General features: G+C 45.2%; 1 protein-coding gene across 43 annotated transcripts in view; it reads left to right on the forward strand.

The window, feature by feature from the left end:
* The first annotated feature begins 13,036 nt into the window (after positions 1 to 13,036).
* Positions 13,037 to 23,886, forward strand: part of MAP4K4 (mitogen-activated protein kinase kinase kinase kinase 4) — a 173,981-nt gene continuing 163,131 nt past the window's right edge. For 38 of the 43 annotated variants that reach the window (XM_024116611.3, XM_024116613.3, XM_055088950.1 and 35 more), the window contains exons 1-2: positions 13,037 to 13,203; positions 13,564 to 13,629. In XM_024116611.3, the coding sequence (XP_023972379.1) occupies positions 13,147 to 13,203; positions 13,564 to 13,629 (123 nt within the window). In that variant the 5' untranslated portion in view covers positions 13,037 to 13,146. Of the gene's footprint in view, positions 13,204 to 13,533; positions 13,630 to 23,886 lie in introns of those variants that run through there. The other 5 variants (XM_055088951.1, XM_055088966.1, XM_055088972.1 and 2 more) reach the window with 1 other exon arrangement.

Here is a 23,886-nt window from a genome sequence, read left to right on the forward strand (position 1 = left end):
TTGTTGGTTATCTATTTTATATACATACAGTAGTACGTGTATGTTAATCCCAAGCTCCTAATTTATCCCTCCCCCGCCCCTTTCCCCTTTGGTAGCCATAAGTTAGTTTTCTGTGTCTGTGAGTCTACTTCTATTTTGTAAATAAGTTCACTTGTATCAGTTTTTAAGATTCCACATATAAGTGATATCGTATGAGATTTGCCTTTCTCTGTCTGACTTACAGAGAGCTGTGATCTAAGTAAGTCATGTTCCTCACCTGAATCTGACCATCATTCTCTGCAAAATGCCAATGGTCAGAAAGCTGCACGGGCAGCTGCAGCTCCCAGGGCTGTGATGTGGATCAGTGGAAACAGTGGGCAGGAAAACCCCTTGTAAACTAGGAAACGTCCCGCCATCTTCACTCACTGAGGAGCACCCATCCAGGCTTCTCAGGGGCCGCTGAACTCACAGCTGTGAGCTGGGTGGGCAGAGCAGAGCCCTGGTGTAACACCCTTTGTTCCAGCTCTTCTCCATTGGACCCCACTGGGAGACATCAGGTGGCTGCCCATAAGGTACTGAGAAGTGATGGATGATCTACATTCCCCACGGTGTTATGGAGTCCAAACTGGTTCAGCTCACCGCACGAGAGGCTGATAAATTGGGAGACAGAGGTGCTGGGACAAGGAAAAGAGGCTTTAGTCGGAAGGGCTGGAGTCTGAGAAGATGGAGGGCTAATGTCGTAGAGAGCCATCTTACCTGAGTTAGAATTCAGGCTTCTTTTATATTAAAAGGGGAGGGTTGTGTGGTTGGTTGCCGCAGACTTCTTGGTGCTGGAATCCTCTGTTCTTGCAGTCATCCACGTGGGTCAGGTGATGATATTCCTGTAAACCTCCAACAAAAAAAAGTTATCCTCTGTTCTGCAACTTTTTTATCTCTATATGAATGGAAAAGTGTCATACCCTGAAAGTTCAGAGCCTTGAGAATGGGCTCTCCTATATATTTCAGGCTATAGGCAACATTCTGAACCTGAAGCAAAAGCAATAGAATACAAAGGTGAAGGTAAAAGAAACAGATCTAATAGGAACACGGATTTGTTCTTCCCTGTTACAATGATAGCTCCCTGGGAAGCCTGTACTAGAACTTGAAACACCCATCTTTAAACCTCCCCCTCTCTTAACTTGGCAGAGCCATTTTGGAGGGAGTTTGACAAAATATACCAAGAACCTTACAAACGCTCATAGTCTTTGATTTTGCAATTCCACTTCTAGGAATTTATCTTCAGGAATTACTAGCATATGTGGTATTTAAAACAGTGACTGATTAGAAACAACCTAACTATCCAACACCATAAGATTGGTTAAATAAATTACATGGTAGTAAATACTGCCATTAAAAATTAGCTTGTAACAGGATATTTAATGACGGTAAATGTTTGTAATACATGAAGTGAAAAGAAGGAAGTAACCATACAATTCTGATTACATTAAACACACACAGGCTTAAGAAAAAGGACAAAGGAAATATATTAAGAATTAATGATTGCTGGTAAGGATTATAGGTGAATTTTTTAATCTTCTCTGTATTTTCTTTATACTCTGTATTCTTCTACTTCTCTTTTCTTCAATGAATATGCATTATATTTACCATCAGAAGAATGTAATTTTTCTTTAAAAGTCCTTCTGTTGTGTTTGGAAATTGGCTCTTCCAAGACTTGGTTAAACTGCATCAGTTGGGGTTTCCCTGGTGGCGCAGTGGTTAAGAATCCGCCTGCCAATGCTGGGGACACGGGTTCGAGCCCTGGTCTGGGAAGATCCCACACGCCACGGAGCAACTAAGCCCGTGAGCCCACAACTACTGAACCTGCACTCTAGAGCCCGCGAGCCACAACTACTGAGCCCATGTGCCACAACTACTGAAGCCCGCGCACCTAGAGCCCGTGCTCCGCAACAAGAGAAGCCACCGCAATGAGAAGCCCGCGCACCGCAAAGAAGAGCAGCCACCGCTCACCGCAACCAGAGAAAAGCCTGCGCGCAGCAACGAAGACCCAACACAGCCAAAAATAAAATAAATTAAAAAAATTTTTAAAAAAGCATCAGTTACCTAAAACTTACTGGTCAGAAGTAGGGGTTGTCCACATGAATCTGGCTTTTAAACCTGGATTTGCTACTTTCTGAAGGTGCAATCATGGCCAAATGACTTCATGCCTCTAGGTCTTGGTTTTCTCACCTGTGAGATTAGGAAAACGGGAGGGCTGGCTACGTGGTGTTGCATGAGGCTTAAATGAAATAAGTCAGGGAAAGTGCTGAGCCGAGCACCTTGCCCAACACCCAGCAAGGGGGGTGGCACATAGGAACGTGGCAGCGCTGGGAGAGCCACCCTCGTCCCAGTAGCACGCAGGTAGTTTGTCAGTTTAACTGTGGCCCTCCTTGCAGAGCAGAGAAGAAGGGTTAGGAGTGGAAGAGGCTGAGGACCCGGGAGATCCTGAGCTGGTGGTAGATCCCGAGCTGACCCTGGCTCCATAGTCCTGTGTACAGAGTGCGAAGAAGTGATAGTCTTTGTATCCCAACAGAATTCCTTTGAGGAAAACTGCCCCACGTTAACTTTTCTGGACATAGCACGTTCAGAGTAGCCAAACACCAGCTGCTGGGAGAACAAATCCTAATTTCCTGATGTGTATAGTGAAGTTACATTGTACTGACATAGTTTTGTATTTAATTTCCTTAGCGTTTTAGACACAAAGCATTCACCACAAGAAAATAGAAATAAAAGGGAATAACTGCACAATGGGCTACCCGTGCTTTTCTGAAGATGTCACTGAGAGTCTCATAAATACTCTATATAAATGCGTGTGTGTAACAAGTGAAATAAATATTTTTGCTTCCTAAGGCATGCATCAGCAGTGTAATTGTCTTTAGAAAATATAAAGTGGTGCTTGCTTTATCCATGCCACACTATAGTCCCTTATTTATATTTTTATGTCAAGCAATTCTGCCAAACTTAGCAAAAGACAGCATTCTTTCAAAAAATTAAATAAGCATGGTTAAATTTCTATTTAAAACAATGAACGTATTTCCAGCCACGCTGGGGGTAAAAGTCCCAAAGAATAGTTCAAAGCCAGTAAGACAATATTTTAAAACATTTAGCTAATTCCTAAATATCCCAACCAAAACAGAGATTACTGAATGCTGAAAAAATAGTCTTTCTGTCTTTAGAACAAGCAAAATTAATTTCTATTTGGACCTATTTCTACTTTAGTTTTCTTCCTTCTTTTTCCCATATCATCTGTTATATATTTGTAAGAGGGTCTAAGAAATTTTTTTTTACAAATCTAACCTAAAGGTAATTCTTTATAGTGATTTGCAGACTGAAGTCATTGATTATAAAGTCAGTCTGTTTGAAAATTACAGTGTAGGTGAAAGCAACTTGTTAGAAAAGAGTTTTGTGTGATTTTTTTTTATTTTGATAGATCAACGCAGTGCTATGAACTCAGTATGTGCCTAATAAATACGTGTTCGAAAATGAGAGGGGTGACAAGAGAGAAGGTGAGGAAGTCTTAGCAAAAACTATCAAAGTGACCATGTTCCTACACTTACCCATGTGCTAAATGTGGAAACCGTTACGTCAGAATGAGGAAGAATAACGGTCTTCAACTTCTGTAAAAACATCAAAGTTGTTAAATTACTGTTATAGATTGAATTGTGCACCCCTCACCAAGAAAATGGTATATTGAATTCCTAACCCCTAGTATCTCAGAATGTGCCCTTATTTGGAAATGAAGTCATTGCAGATGTAATTAGTTAAGTATAGACAGCGTGGAGTAGGCTGGGCCCTTAATCCAGTACGACTGGGGTCCTTATAAGAAGACTTGACACACAAGGAGAAAGCCCTGGCGCTGGAACTAAGCAGCTGTCAGCCAAGGACCACTGAAGATGGGCAGCCACCATTAATTACCTAGAGGAGGCAAGGAAGGCTCGACTCCCCGCCAGATTTCAGAGGAAGCGTAGCCTGCCAGCACCTGATTTCAGACTTCTGGCCTCCAGAACCGTGGGACGGTACACTTCTGTTGTCTTAAGCCACCCAGATTGTGGTACTTTGTTAGGTCAGTCTTAGGAAACTAATGCAATTAGTTTTACTTATTTAAATAGTAGTTTCTTTTATTTATTTAAAATTTCATTTTATTTTAAAATTTATGTTTATATTCTCTTTTAAAAAATTTTATTGAAGTATAGTTGACTTACAATGTTGTATTAATTTCTTCTGTACAGCAAAGTGACTCAGTTATATATATATTTATATTTTTTCTTTTTCACATTCTTTTCCATTATGGTTTGTCACAGGATATTGAATAGAGTTCCCTGTGCTCTACAGTAGGGCCTTGTTGTTTATGCATCCTATATATAATAGTTTGCTTCTGTTTATATTCTTTGTCATAAAATATCACATGCTCATAGAAGAAATCTGTACAATCACATGTCCTGAAAGAAGGAAAAAAAAAAAATCACTCACAGTTTCCATCCATTGAAAGCTACTAAAATTTGATGTATTTCTTCCCAATTTTTCTCATGCATAGTTTTAAATTTTTATGCAGCTATGACTATAATCTCACACCAGTTTTGTATAGTGATATTTCCAATTAACATGACAACATACATTTCTACGTTACTACAAACTTTTTGTAAGTATCCTTTAAGTTTTTCGATATAAGCAATGTTGCCCAGATTATGTTGGGCAACTCTACTATCTTCATCATTTCAGTCAGGCTTTTGGTGTTCATGAATGAAAAATGTTTTTGATTATCTCATCAATTCTCTCTAAAGTGTGCTGTGTGAGAGACAGGAAGTAGGTTATTTCATAAAAAAACAGGTCACCAAATTGACCCTAAAGGGCCCTGGTCACACTCACATAGTCGGGAACGGGGACACAGCTGTTCCTCACATCTGTGTGTGAGATCTTGTTTGAGAGTGAAGCTTGTGCTACTTAATGAGCGAGGGGTTCGTGAATACTTGGTCCCGTGACATCAGGCTGGGTGTTCTAACCACCGTGACAGTGGAGATTCCTGTAGAACACATCCAGGGCCTAGGTTCCTAATTTCTCCTCCTGTATCTTCTCTACTGCTCTGCTCAGGTCATGGCAATGATTTAAAAAGTGCCTCAAGTGCTTCGTTTTGAACTCAGCAGAACTAGACCCCCTAGATACCGGCCATGCGATCATGGAAATCGTGGTGCCAAGTATACTTTAGCTTGTGATTTGCAAACTTTTCTTAGCAGTGAGAATCTTGTCTTAATAAACTATTACTCATATTCCCAATGTCTAAAACATATAAAAGCAGGACTGGGGTGGTGGAAGGAGGAAGGGCCGGGCAGTGCGAGCTCAGGGGTCCCCTTACGAACTCCTCCACCTCCCTTGGGAAATCCAGGGAGACCCTGGGAACACAGTTTGCAGAAGAGAACCCATACTCCAGCTCTTTATCCACTCCGCGTGGAATGGCCATGCAGAAAGGGACTTTCTTAGGGTCCACGGTATGTAAAGAATTACTAGTTATCAAACATTGCTTTTCAATTTTTCCGAGGCCACTGGTTCCCTCTTCTGAGTGACTGCCTCATTCCCAGTTCCTGGAAATTTCAAAAGTGGGTGTATGTTGAGTCCGTACAGTTCACGCCCTTTTCAATTCCTCTTGTCAGTTACCGGCATCCCACATCCTCTGCATTTTCTCCTCTCTGTAGAGTTAAAAAGCTAAGCTGTGATTTTAAAGGCCATTTCTGTGTAGCACTTCTCCATGAGTACTGTTTGAACGCTGAATACATTTTTTACAAGCAAGGCGGCTAATAATAATAAGTTCTAAAGCAATAAAAGATGCAATTCTATAAGAATAAGTGGTCTTTCCTTTTTGTGACTCTGAGATGCATTTCCAGGAGACGTCAAGACTCCATGCTGATCCAGACACATTTTCTTGTTCAGCTCTTCCCCTCCCCCGCCCCTCAACCTCCAACTAACCTCAAGGAGCTGTCTGTAGTCGAGAATTAGGACAAATCCAGGTGATCCAAGTCAGTCAGTCATGGCTGGCCTCTTGAGCTGGCCCTGACTACATTTTCTAAACTAGCTGGCCACCGAATATGGAATGCAGACAGGGAAAAGAAGATGAAGATGATAATTATGTTTATTTAAGGGAACAGGACAGGCCTCACATTTTGTAATTCATCCATGGCATTTGCAGTTCATAGTTTCTCATTGGCATGTCACCACTTAATCTCTTATCATAGGGCATATTTTAGAAGATTTTGAGGCTGGAGTCACTATAATTAACTTAGAACTACAAATCAATAGGCTGGACCAGCCTGCAGGATCCCTAATGGAGATTTGTGGTTCATTCGTTGTTGTTGTTGTTTTTAAAAATTTTATTTATTTATTTATTTTTAAACACATCTTTATTGGAATATAATTGCTTCCCAATACTGTGTTAGTTTCTGTTGTACAACAAAGTGAATCAGCCATATGCATACACATGTCCCCACAGCCCATCCCTCTTGCGTCTCCCTCCCACCCCTCTAGGTGGTCACAAAGCCCCGAGCTGATCTCCCTGTGCTATGCAGCTGCTTCCCACTAGCTCTCTATGCGTTAGCATACGGTATTTGTTTTTCTCTTTCTGACTTACTTCACTCTGTATGACAGACTCTGGGTCCATCCACCTCACTACAAATAACTCAATTTCATTTCTTCTTATGGCTGATAATATTCCATTGTATACGTGTACCACGTCTTCTTTATCTATTCATCTGTCGATGGACACTTAGGTTGCTTCCATGTCCTGGCTATTGTGACGCTACAGAGGGATAAACTTGATCATGACTGACTCCTTTCTAATGGCGCTTCTGAAACACGTTGGTGCACATTGGCCAGAATCTGACACAGCACATTCAAACTCCAGATTCTAACATTTCAGTTGTGACCTATTCAATGGGTGAGCATCAGAGAGGCCCGCTGCTCTGGTCACTTTCTCAGATTTAGCTTCAGACGCTCAGGACACAAATATGGGCTCAAGTATAAATAAGTCTCTTCAGCTAGCAGGCCTGGCTTGTCCTTCCCTCAAAGCCCCTGATTCCTGTTGCCGGACCACCTATCAAAACCCGACACACCTGATAACAATTTAATGTCCCCATCTGGCTTCTCCCAACCACTTCCTATGGCTCCCATCTTGATTTCTAAAGCTGTCAGGCTACCTCTGACCTCATTTTTGAGGCCCCTTGCAGATATTTGCAGGTTAAGGACTTTTCGTGGCTGAACTTGATTTAAACAATCCTTACATATAAAATATAAATTTACAAAAAGGATAAGTTAAGGGAAGTAATTCTTTTTATAAAAGATTTCAAATAGGTCTCTAAATAGCAAGTTCCTCTGCATTTAGAATACTACTCTTAAAAAAATGTTGATGGAAACCTTTACTGTGATCACAGGTACACATAAAGTAAGGTCAGTCTGCATTGTCTCATTTCCCTACCATCTAGGTACATCCGGCCCAGCTGCCCAGTGAACACTCTTCTCACTGGCGCATCTCCATCCCACACTCTTTGTCTCGTTTTGTTTTGGGGGTCTTTTTTGGCCACACCCTGTGGCATGCAGGATCGACCAGGGATTGAACCTGTGCCCCCCTGCATTGAGAGCATGGAGTCCTAACCACTGGACCGCCAGGGAAGTCCCATCCCATGTTTCTTTTTACCTTTTCGTCCACTTGTGCCTCCCGGGACCATCTCCCAAATAAACTACCAGCACCCAAACCTTTGTCTCCAGATCTGCTTTTGGGAGAGATCTGAGCTCACACAACTTCCTCATCACAGCAGTGGCAACTGCACGGCCCTGGTAGCTGGGGTACGATGTCTGTCTCGCCTCTGGTCTGCTTCTTCTTCTTCTTCTTCTTCTTTTTTTAATTAATTAATTTTATCACAGCAGTGGCAACTGCACGGCCCTGGTAGCTGGGGTACGATGTCTGTCTCGCCTCTGGTCTGCTTCTTCTTCTTCTTTTTTTAATTAATTAATTTTATTTATTTATTTTTGGCTGCGCTGGGTCTTCGTTGCTGTGCACGGGCTTTCTCTAGTTGTGGCGAGCAGGAGCTACTCTTTGTTGAGGTGTCAGGGCTTCTCATTGCGGTGGCTTCTCTTGTTGCGGAGCACAGCCTCTAGGCTCACAGGCTTTGGTAGCTGTGGTGCACGGGCTCAGTAGTTGTGGGTCGCGGGCTCTAGAGCACAGGCTCAGTAGTTGTGGCACACGGGCTTAGTTGCTCCGCGGCATGTGGGATCTTCCCGGACCAGGGCTCGAACTTGTGTCCCCTGCTTTGGCAGGCGGATTCTTAACCACTGCGCCACCAGGGAAGCCCTGCTTCTTCTTCTTTTGTTGCCCTTTGATCTGCTTCTGCACCCCAAGCCCTCCATCCTGTTGTGCACTAGAGCAGTTACTTCCTTTTAATTCAACTGATAGACTAGTTTAAAAAGATTCTCTCCCAGTGCTCAAAGATGGCCTTTAAAGGGCTGAGCTTGGCTGCTGAATCTCCAGCGTGCCACCTGTTCTACTAACTTCCATTGCTCATGTCAACCCTCTTCTACTCGGCTAGGAGGTGTGAACAGTTCCAGGGCTGAGGCCAGGTTTCTATAAATCTTGAGTCTCTAACGTCCCAAGAGGACTCTTTTCAATCATTTCCACCCAATTCCGGGTGTTAGAAAACTGAGGGGCAGGGAGGGTGAGCATTTGAACACTTTGTCCATCAGAACTCAGATCTCTGACTCCTAAACCTCTGCTTTTCCCTTTCTGAGCTTCTGAACATATCTCACCCTCGTTTCTTTGTTCGACTCAATTCTCCTTGCTCATCACTACTTCGATCGTTTATTTCCGGTTGCTCTATGTCTTCAATGACCCTGAACCCTTGAATTACATTCATGCAGTCCAGTTTCATGGCCCTGTGCCCTCCCTTCCCCTGCCCCATTCTGAGGTTGCAAATCAACCTCTACCAACATTTTTGCAACAAAGTAAAAACGAGGAAATAGGTAAAGTGGTGTCCGGGGGACTGTCAGTGTGCACGTCTTGCATAAGTAAGCTTCCTCTGGGACTTCTGTGACTGGAGGGGAGATGACTGCCAGTGCACACTGGGAAGATGCATACTTGTACCCATGGCTTGCTGAACTCCAGAGCCTCTCACCTGCCATCTGAGCTCTCAAAAGCCAAGGCTTCACACATTTCCTAATGTGTAAAGTTCTTGACTTGACTGATAATCCGGGTTCTGCCCAGGCCTTGGTTTTGCCCTCTGGTCCCACGTAACCTGCCCGGCTCTCTCCGAACTGGGTCCTCTTACCTAGTGTGGCCCGTTTCCTCGTTCTCTCAACTCCTTATTCTTTGTCCAAGCAAGCTATTTTTTCCTCCAGCCTAAAATGCCAGATTGGTATTTATTTTCCAAATTATGATCTTGATAATCTTTTTGGGTGGGTTTACTTGTGTTCTCAAACAGATGCTGGAGGACAAGGCCCTGACAAATCTGCTTCCCGGTGTCACGTAGGACACATGGCTTGTTATGGACTGAATGTGTCTCCCCCTCCTCCAACCCCGTATGTTGAAACCCTAACCTCCAGTGTGGCTGTATTTGGAGGTGGGGCCACTAGGGAAATAATTAAGGTTAAATTCATAAGGTCATGGGGGGGGGCCCTGATCTGATAGGATGGATGTCCTTAAAAGAAGAAACACCAGAGAGCTTAGCGTTCTGTCTGTGACACTAGCACTGAGGACATAGCCAGAAGGCAGCCTTCTGCAAGCCGGGAAGAGAGCTCTCACCAGGAACCAAATCAGCTGGAACCTTGATCTTGGACTTCTAGTCTCCAGAACTATGAGAAAAGAAATTTCTGTTATTTAAGCTGCCCCATCTGTGTATTTTGTTATGGCGGCCTGAACTAATGCATGGCTGTTGACTGAGAACATGGTTCCCAGCCTCCGAGCTGGGCAGGTGTACACTGCTTCTGCGTGAAAAGTTAACTATCTTTGCAGAGTCCAAAACCAAACCTTCCTTTGCTACCACGATTCAGGAACTCCCATCCTTTCCTCTGTCTGTGACGGCATCCTCGCAAGCGTGAACAAGGCTCTGAACCACAAGCAAATCTTTTAACTCTTCGTCCATTCTGCCTCTGGCCTTCCATTAGATGCCAAGTCTTAAGAGCATCTCCTGGCCCAACACTTCTTGTATCTCCTTTCTCCAGGCCTCATTACCCTGGTCTGTGCTCTTGAGATGGCCTTTTAACTGTCCTTACCCCCGTCTTTATCTAGTGTACAGAAGAGGAAACGACGGAGGCTCAGAACTTAAGTAGCAGGTGTCAGCCTGCATAACTGATAAATAATAGAACTAGGTTCGGTTTTGCCCCCAATACAGCATACTTTCCACTAGACCTGTTTGGTGCTCTTTCCAGCTAGCTAGAATTTATAATGTTCCGACTTTAACAACAGCGATTTATGAAACTGTCCTACACCCATTAGCAGATTGTAAGCTCTTTGAGGGAAGCAGATTGTAAGCTGTGTCCTGATCTTCCTGATATCCTGGGCAAGGGCTAAGCCAGTGCCTTGCCCTGGGTAGGGACTTAAGAAAAGGTACTAAATTGAAAGTAAGAAATAATTGTCACAATGGTAATATGGGAAAGAGCAGCTTAGGAGAGAGATTTAGAGAAAGCTGGTAGAAAGAGGAGTCGGTTTCTGAATTGAGCTTGAGGTGATGAAGAGAATTTGGCTAGGCAAAGAAGGGGTTGGTCTGGGGTTGGTCTCAGTGTCATGAGGTTAGAGTTGAGGCTGTGAACCCGTGGAAGGAGGCTGGCTTGGGGCGTCCTGGAGTTTCTGCATTGGGTTCAGCTGTGAACCCCAAGCAAGTCAATTTATTTCTTTAGACGTTGGTTTCCTAATGTGTAAAGTGGGAAAAGTAAGAGTACCTACCATTTGGGGGTTAATGTGAAGAATAAGGAGATAGTATATGTAAAGGATTTAGCACATTGTTTGGACCCAATACCTGTTACCTATTATTAATAATAATTACTACTAAAATATTATTACTAGCACTGTGGTCTGAAAGTTCACATGTGCACCAATCTAACTTTCTGAGTAAATTATTTACTTTATACTCAGATAATTCCATTGCTGTTGGTGGATTAAAAAACAGAATTATTTAAAGGTAGCACTAAATTCATAGGAACGCTTTGGTTACTATGATTTTCCTAATCAATGGACTCCAGGAGTCCATGAATATATTTTAGCTTTATGAGAGATTCTCACAGTCGAAAATTTTGGAGGGACTTCCCTGGTGGTCCAGTGGTTAAGGCTTTGCCTTCCAATTCAGGGGGTGCGGGTTCAATCCCTGGTTGGGGAGCTAAGATCCCACATGCCTTGCGGCCAAACAACCAAAACATAAAACAGAAGCAATATAGTAACAAATTCAATAAAGTCTTTAAAAATGATCCACATCAAAAAAAAAAAGAAAATCTTGGAAACCAAACTTTTGGGAGGCAGGAGAGTGCTAAACATATTCTGGATAGAAGACTAACTTGGCTGAACCAGAGACTGGGATTTTGGGACTAGGCTGACCTGGTGAGAATCCCTCCTCCCCTTCCAGGCTATGCCTTTAACGAATTTAGGAAAATTCCTTTCAGTACTTTGGTTTCCTCATCCCTAAAATGAGGATAACATCACCCTAAGGCTAAAGGAGGGGTTAAATTGATACTGTAAGTAAACCAAGAATTGGTAGACAATGATGATGGTGTTTGTGAAGCCCAAGTAGAAGGGCCTTGGATTTTCGTTGAGGCCCCTGTTCTCAAAGTGTGATCTCTGTAACAGCAACTCAGCATCGTCTGAGAACTTGTTAGAAATTCAAGTTCTCAGGCCTACCCAACACTTGCTGAATCACAAAGTCTGGAGGTGAGGTCGGCAATGCAATCCATGCTTTTACAATCTCTCCTGGTGATTCCCGGGCGGGCGTTCACGTTTGAGAACCCGCTGTGAGGGAACAGGGAGCCATCGAAAGTTTTGGACAGTGGAGTGATAGTGATACAATGACTGTTGTGCAGACCGTATATTCTTGTTTAACAGGATGAAACTGCCTAACTGCTAGCTTCCAGAGTTGCCGGAAGAAGCCCGTCTGTAGGTCCTCAGTGATCTCTAGGCACAAAACTTGGGTTAGGACTCCAGGCCCCTGACGCAGTGCTCAGCTACTGAGTGAGGTGCTCCTCGGCACAAGGCAGTTGCAGGAGCTGCTCTGGATTCAGTTTCCGCTGAAAGTCGCGGGCGGGACCCGGCAGCCGAGTGATGCTCAGTGAAGCCCCAACCTAATCAGGCCACCGGTTTAGCCCGGAAAAGAAGAGAAAGGACAAGAAAACCAGGTAGGGAAACCGGAAGCGAGGGTCTTAAGAGGCCAGAATCTGGCTGTGGGGGATGGGACGGGATGGGAAGAGCGGGATTGGGGGCGGGGCCGGGAGGACCCTCCTCCTCGGGGATGCTGGCGGAGCCGGGCGCGGCGGCCGGGGCGGGGCTCCGGGAGGGAGGGGTCGGCCCGCCCCTCCGCCCGGGGGTCCGGGCCGCTTTCCCTTTGTCGCGGGCGCTTCCCCCGCGCCCCCCACCGGCGCGCCCGGCCTCGCGCGCGGCCGCAGTCCGGGCCCCACCCCTGCTGAATATTCACGCCGCGCCGCGCCGCGCCCCTCGCCCCCCGCCCGGGCCGGCTCCGGGCGCGAGCGCGCTTCCGCCCGCTTTTCCTGCCGGAGGAGGAAAGGGGGAGCTGTTTGCTCTCCTCTGAATACGTTTTCGGTGTCCCGTGTCTCCTCCTCCCGCGCCGCCGCCCCCCGCCGCGCGCCCGCCTCCGCCTCCGCCTCCCGGTCATCTTTGTCTGGCGGCCTCGCGCTCCGGGCTCCACTCTCGGCGGCGCCGCGGCCCCTGGTCCGGGCCGCTCGTGCAGGCGCGCGGCGGGGCGCGGGGCCGGGGCCTGAGGCGCGGGCGACGCCCGGGGTCCTGCCGGCCGCCCCGGCCATGGAGTGAGCGCCGCCGCCCGCCCGCCCGCCGCCTCCGGCCTCGCCCGCGGGCCCGCGCCGCCCGCCGGGCCTCCGACTCCCAGCAACACACCAGAGACCGACTGATTGTGGCCGGGTTTTGGGTGGCAAAAAGGGAAAATGGCGAACGACTCCCCTGCAAAAAGTCTGGTGGACATCGACCTGTCCTCCCTGCGGGTGAGTGGCGGCCGCGGGGAGCGGGGCGCGGGGAGCCGGGAGCGGGGCGCGGGGAGCCGGGGCCGCGCCCTGGCCGGCCGGGTGCTCGGGCGCCGCCGCGGGCAGAGCCGCGGGCGCGGCGGCCCCTTTGTCTGCCCGCGTCGGCGGGTGCGGGGCCCGGGGCGCGACCCTCCGCCGGAGCCGCCGCCCGGGACCCCGACCCCGCGCTCCCCGACCCCCATCGCGGCTCTCGGGCGCCGGCGACCGCGCCGGGCGAAGCCCACCTCTGTGGTCGCCGCCCTTTCTCTCCCGCTGTCCCGCTTCTTTTATTCATTGTTGTGCCGCTTTTCGATGCTCACCCCTCCCCTCCTTCTCCTCCAGGATCCGGCTGGGATTTTCGAGCTGGTGGAAGTGGTGGGAAATGGTACCTACGGACAAGTCTATAAGGTCGGTGCGGGCGCCTCCTTTGTTTCCCGGGGACGGGTTGAAACTTCTGGTCCGGGGGCGACGGGGAGGCTGATGGACACGCCGCCGCCCGGAGGCCACGCCGCTCGGCCGAAGTTGGGAGAGGGGTCTCTCCTCGCCGTCCCGCTGTTTTTCAGCAGAGTTTATATGCACACTGGCCTGAGAAGACCTCATTTCCTGGCTCTCAGTTAAGGAAATAAGCTCCACTCTTAGGCATGCACTTTTCTCCCATAAAACGGGCAAAAGCATTTTTGCATCAGACAACCTACATTTTTTTCCCGTCTTTCCCAGATCTGGCCTTGGGAGTTGGTGTGTTAATTAAAATCCAGTAGGGCAGGCCTTGCTTGTGATTATCCCAAGACACTGCCTTGGCCTCCTTGAGAATTGTCTTCGTGTTCCTTCGTTTGAATGCTTGCCAGGCGCCCGGGGAGCTGAGTTCGGTGCTTCTTGCTTCTCCTTTATAAGCAGCGTACATGCTGCTGATGGGGTACATGTTTTGGGGAACCGGGGAACGGTGTGTGTTTGGGTAACAGGAGCAGGAAGAATTACAGTGTGAGGATTATACGGTCTGAATTCCAGGAATAACCTGTTTGACAGGTGTGTAATTCAAACAGAAATGAGGCAGAGCTCAGGAGTGGAGAGGGTGCCCAGATTTTGCACCCACCCCAGGTCTTTCCCTTTTTTTTTTTTTTTAAATACCCACCCCCCTCGCCCCCAACGGTAAATGAAACTAACAAATCTGGAGACTCTGAGTCGGCCCTGAGTAGCTGACACCTCGTGAGACTAACCCGTGCTGCGCATTTTATCCAGTGCACATTCTAGAGATTATGAGCAGCTCTAGGTAATGGAGGCGCAGGCCTTGAACGTTTGAAACAGAATGTGAAATTCTCCCTCTCCTGATTTGTTTCTTATTACTGAACGCTTTCTCAAAGTTATCTGCACCGGGGGTGTTTGGTAGCTGTTAGTGTTTTCTAGCTGGGTACAAGGTTGGGATAGAATAAAAAAAAAAAAAAAATCTTATGAAGCAGGGCTTTGTGGTTCGCTGTGAAGAATTGTCATTGTCTCGTTAAAAATGGAGGGGGGGTTGGAAGCTGACTGTAGACGTTTTCTTCGCCCAAGTTAAGTGTGGATCCCATTGTCTGTTTTCTGCTCTGAGAATAGGGTTTATCTATCTCTTGAAAGCCTCTCCCCAGCCCTGACTTCCCCTGGCCTGGGCTGTGTCCCGGCCTGTGGCCTGAACTGGATGGAGTCAGTATTCTGAGGTGATCTCAAGTGAATCAGCATGTGTTTTGTTGGTTAACTGTTGGGGCCAGGGCCAGATTTTTGAATTTGAAAGAGAGCCCTGTGAGCTCAGCCTGCCGGGCTCAACTGAATTTGGAAGCTTTTGGAAAATTTTGGAAAAGATTGTGTTGCAACTCCCGGAGTGGTCTGCTAACTGGCTGAAAGATGTTCTTTCCCGAGCCCCAGTGTTTGTTTAAGCACCAGTCGGTTTTTTCTAACCCAGTTTTTCTGGCCAAATCCGAGTAGTGAGTGTGCCCTCGTCCAAGTGAACTAGCCAGAGCTTGTTTTTGAGCTGGTTACACAGTAGTTGGATTGTTTGGATCTTTGGTCAGCGTGGATGTGAAGGCTGGTGAAGTAAACCAGAAGCCAGTGAAACCTGAATGGGTCTTAAAGGGTTTAAGAGCCGGGGGTTCTTTATAGGAGCAGGTGGGGCGGGTTCACTGCCGAGGGTTTCCCCTCCTCCTTCCCCCTTTGGTTCCACCCCCTCTTCCCCCAATCTTCTGAGATAGATTTGCTGAGCACAACATTTGGGGGAAGTTGGGATCCCCCAGCATTTGGAGATCGTGGCAGTGACCCGGCTCTCTGGCTCTCTCCCTGTAAAGTCAGTACAGTTGAGGAGAAATTCTCAAATTATGCAAACCCGAGGAATTAAGAAATCTGTGCAACCGTGCCATACAATCACGAGCAAGAGTGCTTGAGATTTTGCTCGCCTGTGGTTGTTTTATTATTATGGAGAATTTGAACCAGACACTAGGGAGGGAGAGAGCGCCAGTTTAACAGTCACCAGCACGCGACTAATCTGGTGTTGTCTGTAGTCTTCCCTTACTCCATCCATTATCTTCACGTAAAACCCAGATACCATTTCACCCATAAATACTTCCGTATGTATCTTTTTTTGTTTTTTAGATAGTCTCAGTGCTGTTCTCACACCAAAAAAATTAATTCGTTCCTATCAAATATTCAGTTTTTTTAAAAATTGAAGTATAGTTGACTTACTATACTATACTTACTATACTATAATGTGTTAGGTGTACAGCAAAGTGATTCAGTTTTATATATATATATAGACACGTTTGTTTGTATATATATATTTTTATATATATATATATATGTTTTTCAGAGTCTTTTCCCTTATATGTTATTACAGAATATTGAGTAGCGTTCCCTGTGCTACACAATAGGTCCTTGTTGGTTATCTGTTTTATATATAGTAGTGTGTATATGTCAATCCCAAACTCCTAATTTATCCCCCCACTTCCCCCTTTGGTAACCATAAGCTTGTTTTATGGTTTTTACATTTTCCTGATTATCTCATACATGTTCTCTTACTATCATGAGAAGCTCTTTCATAGTTATGAACTGATCCTGGGAAGTTTAGTCTTAGAGATGGTGGAAATAGCAGAGACAGTTAGCATTTCCATTCTCTTTTCTCTTTAAATGTGTCCTTTCTAGAACCATTCACATCATGCCTAGGAGTTTAGGATTTTTGTTGGCACGATTTGCATATGGTGGTTTGGGGATTAGATTATTGACACTGTAGCATTTGTTTACCGTTGCTAAACATCCATTAGTGTGACTAGCATCAGAGTTTGGAAAATACTTGTGTCTGATTTGTTTTTTTATAAAGAAGCTATTTTTTTTTTAAACATAACTTTAGGTGAAACACCTGTAAGCTGAACAACCTGTAGTCCTAATTTATTTCATTGTTATATTTTCTATTTTTTGTTTTTTCTATGAACTTTTTTAGTGATAGTGGTTGCTTATTTTAGAAGACTATGTTTACATGAAGTGAATGAGTCGAGAGAGGGAGTTTTCTGAGTTTTGATATGTTCTATGAAAATGGCTTTCTTGGGGATAGTTTATAATTTTCTCCATCTCTGACAAAAATGGTAAATAGTCTGGGTATAGTTGAACAGTATGTAACTTTATCTTTAAAAAAGGAGCTGAGACACAGGCTGTATTCTATTTAGAGAAATTTATTTTTTGCTTTAGGTTTCTGAGAGATCATAGGGAAGGCTACTCATAAAATGTGAAAAAAATGGTGAATTTCTGTTCACAGGGTTTCATTCAGAGTACCATATATTTATAAAAGAAGTGTCTATAAGATGATCTTGTGCATGTTGAGTAGATACAGTGAATTTTAATTATTTTCATCAAGGGGAGAAATGATAATGTGAAAAATCCAAACCAGAAATGATAGATGAAAGTTTGTTTTTGGAGTTTGTTTTTTTTAACGTTTATTTGGCCATTTTTGTTTTTTTCTTGGGGTGGCTACTGTTATTTTGCATTTTGCAAGCGTCCAGTGGCCAGTGCTCCAAAATGTCTTGGCTAAAGGCAGGAAGATCCTGCATCTGGAATGGCATGGTAGGGGGCCCGAGGGGAAGTTGGGGAGTTGAGAATCCAGCAGGCTCAATGCCTGGAGTCGGGGCTTACTCACAGGCCAGATGGAGAGAGCATCTTGACTCTGACCCTGTCCTTGGAGGAGAGGGCCTTGGTGGACTGGACACCTTGAAGGTTGAGGAGGAGGCTACGCTAGGCCCGAAGATGGTAAGCAGAGCTAACCTGAGAGCTGGCCACCTGTTGGGCGCTGTGCTAATGCTGTCCCCCTCTTTTATTGAAGAAAGGGGGGTATGTGTGGCCAAAGGGCTGAGGGTGACCTTTGGGAATGGTAGTAGGGCTTGGGGGTAGTGGGCATCTCGGGGAGGGGTTATTCGTGTTGGCATCGAGGAGGTCCATCATTCCCTGGCATTGAGGTGCCGTTGAAAGTTTTGTCGGGATTGGGGATCCCTGGGAGTAGGAGACTTGGTCAGATGAACTTTGGGGAAGGAGCCGGTAAGGTGGTTGGCCTGGGGCAGTGGTCTGGGAGAGAGGAGGGGAAGGAAGGCCAGGGCAGGGCAGTAGAGAGAAGAGTGTTGGGGTGAATTCTTGGGCTTTCCTCCTTGCTAAATTTACCCTCCTTGCTAAATTCACTCCTTCTCTGCAGGCTTTGGTGTGACCCTTTAAACGGGTCCACTGTTTGCCTGCTGGATTAGGAGGAGCCTTGGGATTTGTGAAAGTGCTAAAATTGCTTTCCATTGCTCAGCAGTAAAGTGCCATGTAAATTGTGTAGCTTTTAAAAATCATCATTGTAACATTTTGGAGCAAGCGCTTAAACTTTTGGGAGGGGCTTTCTGCAAATGTTGCTTTGTCAGGGTGACATCTCTTGTTCTTAAATGGAGGTGAAGACATCCACTGGGGCAAAATAAATTTTGTAGAACTAGATGTTTTCCTTAGGAGGAGGGTTGATCGGCCTCTGAGTGGCATGTACAGACTTGTTCTGAGACACAGAGTTCCTTCTCGCTGCAAGGATTCTGGCCCTGGGTTAAGGAAGGGGGGATGAACCAACCCTGTTGAACACACATAGGTGTGTGGCTCTCTTAAAAAATATCAACCCAAACTTCCAAAAACTGTTTTGGCCCTAAACTAAATCAGGAACGTCAAAAGCCTTGCAGAAAAACCAACCACCAGATAAAACCCTGCTCATGATAGTTTTTTAACTCCTTATTGCTTGAAACTCTGTAATACAGTGTTTATTTGCATGGCTTGCAAACTTGTATTTTGCCTTTTTCCTTGACCAATTTTGGATCTATGTCTATTTCTACATATTGACATTATCTGCGGGCACTTTTGGTACAGTGTGTGTGTTCATAGATTTTTGTGGATTGACCTTTGAAAAGCAAAGACGATTTCTGAGAAAATATATCCTACTTTGGAGATAATGAATCCCTGAACAGGTGTGCTAAGCCAAGGAATAATCTAGGGAGTTTCATTCCCAGGGAACTAAAAATATTATAAACTAAAATACATTTTAACCAAGAGATGGGTGCTTTGACACATGCATTTCATACATGGTCTTTTGTTTCTTTGCTTTCTTAGTAAATAAATACTTTCACCTGGTTGTGAATAGCATGTTGAGCCAAGACATAGCCCACCCTCAGAGCATCAAGTGTTTCCCATCTCTCAGCTGCACTAAGGTTAGATGCCTGTGCTTCTTATCATTAGTAACAGTGCTTTCGCTTTTTCTCTATTCTAATGATTTAAATTGGCAGACAGCAGTGCATGTAAGTGATTGTGCAAGTGCACTGCTTTCAGACCCGGGTGGTTCCGGTGCTGAAGCAGGACTGTTGCCCAGAGGGCAGCACTGATACGTGATACCCTGGAAGCTTCCCTCTCATCTTATAAAGGAAAATGTACAAAAGTTCGGACTGTGTGGCCAGTCACTGTATTGGAGTCAAGAACTTAATCTACAGTGAGTTCTCAGGATCAAACACTACCTATTTAGAATTTGTGATACTTTTACGGGTCAAAGCAATATTAGGTCACCACCTCACCTTTTAAAAACCAGTGTTTTAAAAACTTTGTTTCTCGCACAAGTAGCTAGATATATAGCTAGCGGCTTGTGGGTCATCCTGTAAAGTACTTGCAAATAATTGCTTTGAATATTTACTACAAACAGATTTTTTGTGAATTCAAGTTGGTTTTAATACTACTCTGAATTACCAGTGTTAAAATTTTAAGATATATTTAATATGTAATTTGGGACCTGATTACATAGTCATTGGGACGTGATTATCAGAGGGTAGAGATTACCAAGTACTTTTGGAAGATTTGATTGACTGTTATTTTGCTGTAGTAATATGATAACACAAGAATTGAATCAGGATACATTTTTTGGACTTAGGGAGGGATGGCCAGGAAGAGAACGGAGACCAGGGCAATGTTATATTACCTGTGACCAGCGTGGCGGCCAAAGTCTTAGGTTTTTATGATATTCTGTTAGGAGGCTGGCTCAGTAATAAAAGTCCGCTGGCATCATTCAGAGGAGAAGTGAGTGATGTGTTGGCAGGGATAGAGTTGCGAGGCCCTGTTTTCTGTAAGAATTTCAAAAGGAAGGACAGAATGATAAGTTTTAGGACTTCTCAAAAGTTTTAAAAACTGGGATCTTAGAGACTCTGACATCTGCGTAGCCTTGTGAGGAACTGAGAACTAATTTGGGGACACCAGTTAACCGTACAGGGCTGGTTTCCTGCCACTTACAGTACTCACGGTGCTGCTGCTACCCCAGCTGGGCCCTGCCTGCCTGGTCTGTGTCCACACAACGGTGCAGGAAGCAGGCAGTGTGTTTACCCTCCAGGAGTGCAGGGAAGACGGGGTGGACACAGCGTGCCAGATGTGTAACATCAGATGTGTACCATCCTGTGATGGCTCTGTCTCCCCAGGCCCTCCACCCAGACACAGCCCATGCGCCTGACCCCAGAGAGCTTTCCAGCCTCCGCGGGGCTTAAATAGTTCAAACACGTGACCAGAAAAGCGAGGTGAAAAAGTAGACACAGAAAATGCCAGCCTGAAGCTTTTTTTTAATATTTATTTTATTAAAGTGCAGTTGACCTACAATGTTGTGTTAATTTCTGCTGTACAGCAAAGTGATTCACTTACATATATTACACATTCTTTTCATGTTATACACACATTCTTTTTCACATTCTCTTCATTACGGTTTATCATAGGATATTGAATGTAGTTCCCTGAACCATACGGTAGGACCTTGTGGGGTTTTTTTTTTTTTTTTTTTTTGGCCGCATCGCGTGGCATGCGGGATCTTAGTTTCCTGACCAGGGATCGAACCCCGGCCCCCTGCAGTGGAAGCTTGGAGTCCTAACCACTGGACTGGCAGGGAATTCCCAGGACCTTGTTGTTTATCCATTTCTATATACAGCATCTTTTTGTTATTAGAATCAAAGGACATCACGTCACCCTGTCAACTTGCTATAAAAGTTTTTCCGCAGTTGTCAGTTTCTGAAGTTACCTGGTTGTACCCCAGGCAGCAGAGAGGACCTGCAGGAGCCCTGAACTGGCAGGGTCGAGTCTGCACAGGGCTCTCTGTGAGCCCTTGGGCTGATGTGTTGCATTAGCGAGAGAATTGGGGGCCTTGTCCACGAGGAGGAGGGAGCCGGAGCCCAGGCTGCTTCCCTCTTTCTGTGGAATTGGCCCTCCATCCCTGGGGCATTGCGAGTATCTCAGATATGGCCAAGTGTTGACAGGTTTTCCTATTCAATTTTTAATCTTAACTAATTATTAAGTTATTAAAGAGGAAAAAGCCCCCACTTTTATGCTATGACTTAAAAACTTTCTTTTCATTGTATGGCAGATAGGACCTTCAGACACTTGCCAAAGTTAGGAATGCACGTAGTTGCAATCAGGTGACAAACTAAAGTTCTCTTATCAAAACTTGGGGTTGTCCTATTCCCAAGGGACATCTATTTTCAGTGCTTTTAGTTGCTCCGTTTGAAATTGACTGCTGTATTTCTAAATTATATGCTTACATGGCTTTTTCTTGATTTATCAGTTTTGTACACTTACTGACTTCTTGTGACGGTGGTTACAGTTCTTGAACTACTGGTGTGGTCCCACGTGAAGAATTAGCTGTTATACTTGTCCCCCTCCCTTAAATGAGTATATCATAATTTGGGGTTAAAATGATACTTGTTTGTATTGTACTATTTATCTCTGAGCCAAGCAATCTAATAGGATTACATTTTCCTTTTTAAACACTCCTTCCTCCTTGCGTTGCCTTTTTCGTTTGCTTAGTTTTCCATGCACTTGTCATTACTTTCCACCTCAGATGCCCTGGAAGTTATATCAAGTGCCTAGCAAAGTTAAGCCTTTATCAACAGTTTTTCTAAACACTTAAACACGTTAGATGAGTCATTGTTTCAGATAACCTTTAGATTCTGCTTTTTTCTCCCTGGAGGGGAGCTCGCCAGGTATGCTTGGACTCCCACCTTGGTGCATAGCTCTGCTCCTGGACCATCTGTTTCCTGGATGCCACGGTCTTTTTTTTTTTTTTTTTTTTTTTTTTTTTGGTGTACTGCCTTTCTTTCCTGAAGCACATCCTCCAGTTGCTTTGTAAGTAAGGATGCCTGGGGTGTAAAGGTTTTAAGTCTTTGGATGACCCAAAATGCTTTTGTTCTTCCTTTACGTGGGGTTTATATGTTAGTGGGTGGAAAATATTCTAGGGTGAATATTCATTTTTCTCTTGGAATTTTGAAGTCATTGGTCTTTTGAGTGTGACCTGTTTTTAAACTTCTTTGGGGAAGCTTTTAGGATATTCTCTTTATTCCTGGTGTTCTTAGATTTTATGAGTGTCTTGTGTTGTCATTCACTGTTCCAGGTGCTTGGTTAATTCTTTTTCTTAGGCGCTGCCCTTTTTTCCTGGGAAATTTTTTTTTTCTTCCCCTCCAAATTCCCTGCCTTCTCTTTCGGAAAGTCCTGTTAGTCACCTCTTTGATTTATTTTCTTATCTTTTCCTCTATTTTTGTCTTTTTGTTCTACTGTTATGAAATGTCTTTGACTTTCCATTTCAATATTTCTGTCGAATTTTTCGCTTTGTCATATTTTTAATTTATAAGAGAAGCCCTCTTTCACAGTTCTTTTTAATTAAAAAAACCGCGTCTATTCTTTCGTGAATTTATCTAATCTCTCTGAGATACTGAGTGTAGATACAGGTATTTTCTTTTGGTTGGTATTCTTGTGCCTCTGGCATTCCCCCCCCCCCCATTTCCTCCAGATTTCAGTTTTCCTATTTGTTTATTTGGGTTATTTATTTTTTTTATTATTTGGCCATGCCATGTGGCATGCGGGATCCTGGTTCCCCAACCAGGGATTGAACCCGGGCCCTCGGCAGTGAAAGCCTGGAATCCTAACCACTGGACCGCCAGGGAAGTCCTGGGTCTTTGTCTTTAACGCTGAAGATTGTCCTTAAATACTTGGAGATGGGTGGCTCTGCTCATATTTGACTGAGGGAGTGCAGGTGGGCCCAGTGTATTCTCGTGGATGGGGAACCCCAGTGCTGAACATCTGAAGGGCTTTTCTTTGGGGTTTCTCTAAGAAGAACGCCCAGAAGCTTTTCCTGCTTAGGGGCCCTGCATGTGTTTATCGGCCTGTGGGGCTCAGGTGGAGGAAGGAGGCTGGAGATGTACCGTCTGGTATCTTAGCTTTGCGGCCCTGTGGCTCGCCGCTTTCCCTCCTGTCCTCACATCTGGAGCATTTCTCCTTCAGCTTCTTCAGGGCCTGAACCTCTGGTTTCTTAGTGGTGTGCAGTGACGTGGGGCAGCCGCCAGACTGTGAGGTAGAGAAAGGGGGCCTGGGGCGCTGTGCCACTAAGTGTCCCCTCTCCTGATTTTCGCCTCATACTTCGTTTGGTATCAGTTGCTTCCAAATGAGGATCTCCTCGGGGTTCTGTGCAAATTGCCTCACTTTTGGTGTCCCCTCAGTGGGCACTTAGATTATAACTTTTTTCTCTTTGCTCCATCCATTAAAAAAAATATATTTATTTATTTATTTATTTGGTTGCACCGCGTCTTAGTTGCGGCAGGTCGGCTCCTTAGTTGAGGCACATGGGCTCCTTAGTTGGGGCATGCAAACTCTTAGTTGCGGCACGCATGTGGGATCTAGTTCCCTTGCCAGGGATCGAACCTGGGGCCCCTGCATTGGGAGCGCGGAGTCTTAACCACTGCGCCACCAGGGAAGTCCCTCCATTTTTTTTTAAGTCGTTTTTTTTCTTGCATTTTATTTTATTATTTATTTTCTCTTGGCCGCACCTTGCCGCATGCAGGATCTTAGTTCTCCGACCAGGACCGAACCCGTGCCCCCTGCAGTGGAAGCGTGGAGTCTTAACTGCTGGACCACCAGGGAAGTCCCTGCTCCATCCGTATTTTAGCGGTCAAAACCTGGTAGTAACAGTCTGTGCCGTCATCTCTTCCCCTTGATCTCTTTATGCTTCTGTTTACCTTATAATCATTTTTATGGGAATGAAGCCCTGTGACTCGTGGGATCAGTCCCCCAGACCAGGAGTCAACTAGAAGTTGCATCTTTGATTTCACACCTGTGGTTTTGTTCAGGTGTGGCCTACTTTTCATC

This window comes from Physeter macrocephalus, chromosome 12, assembly GCF_002837175.3.
Source record: "Physeter macrocephalus isolate SW-GA chromosome 12, ASM283717v5, whole genome shotgun sequence".
NCBI classification, from domain to species: Eukaryota; Metazoa; Chordata; class Mammalia; order Artiodactyla; family Physeteridae; genus Physeter; species Physeter macrocephalus.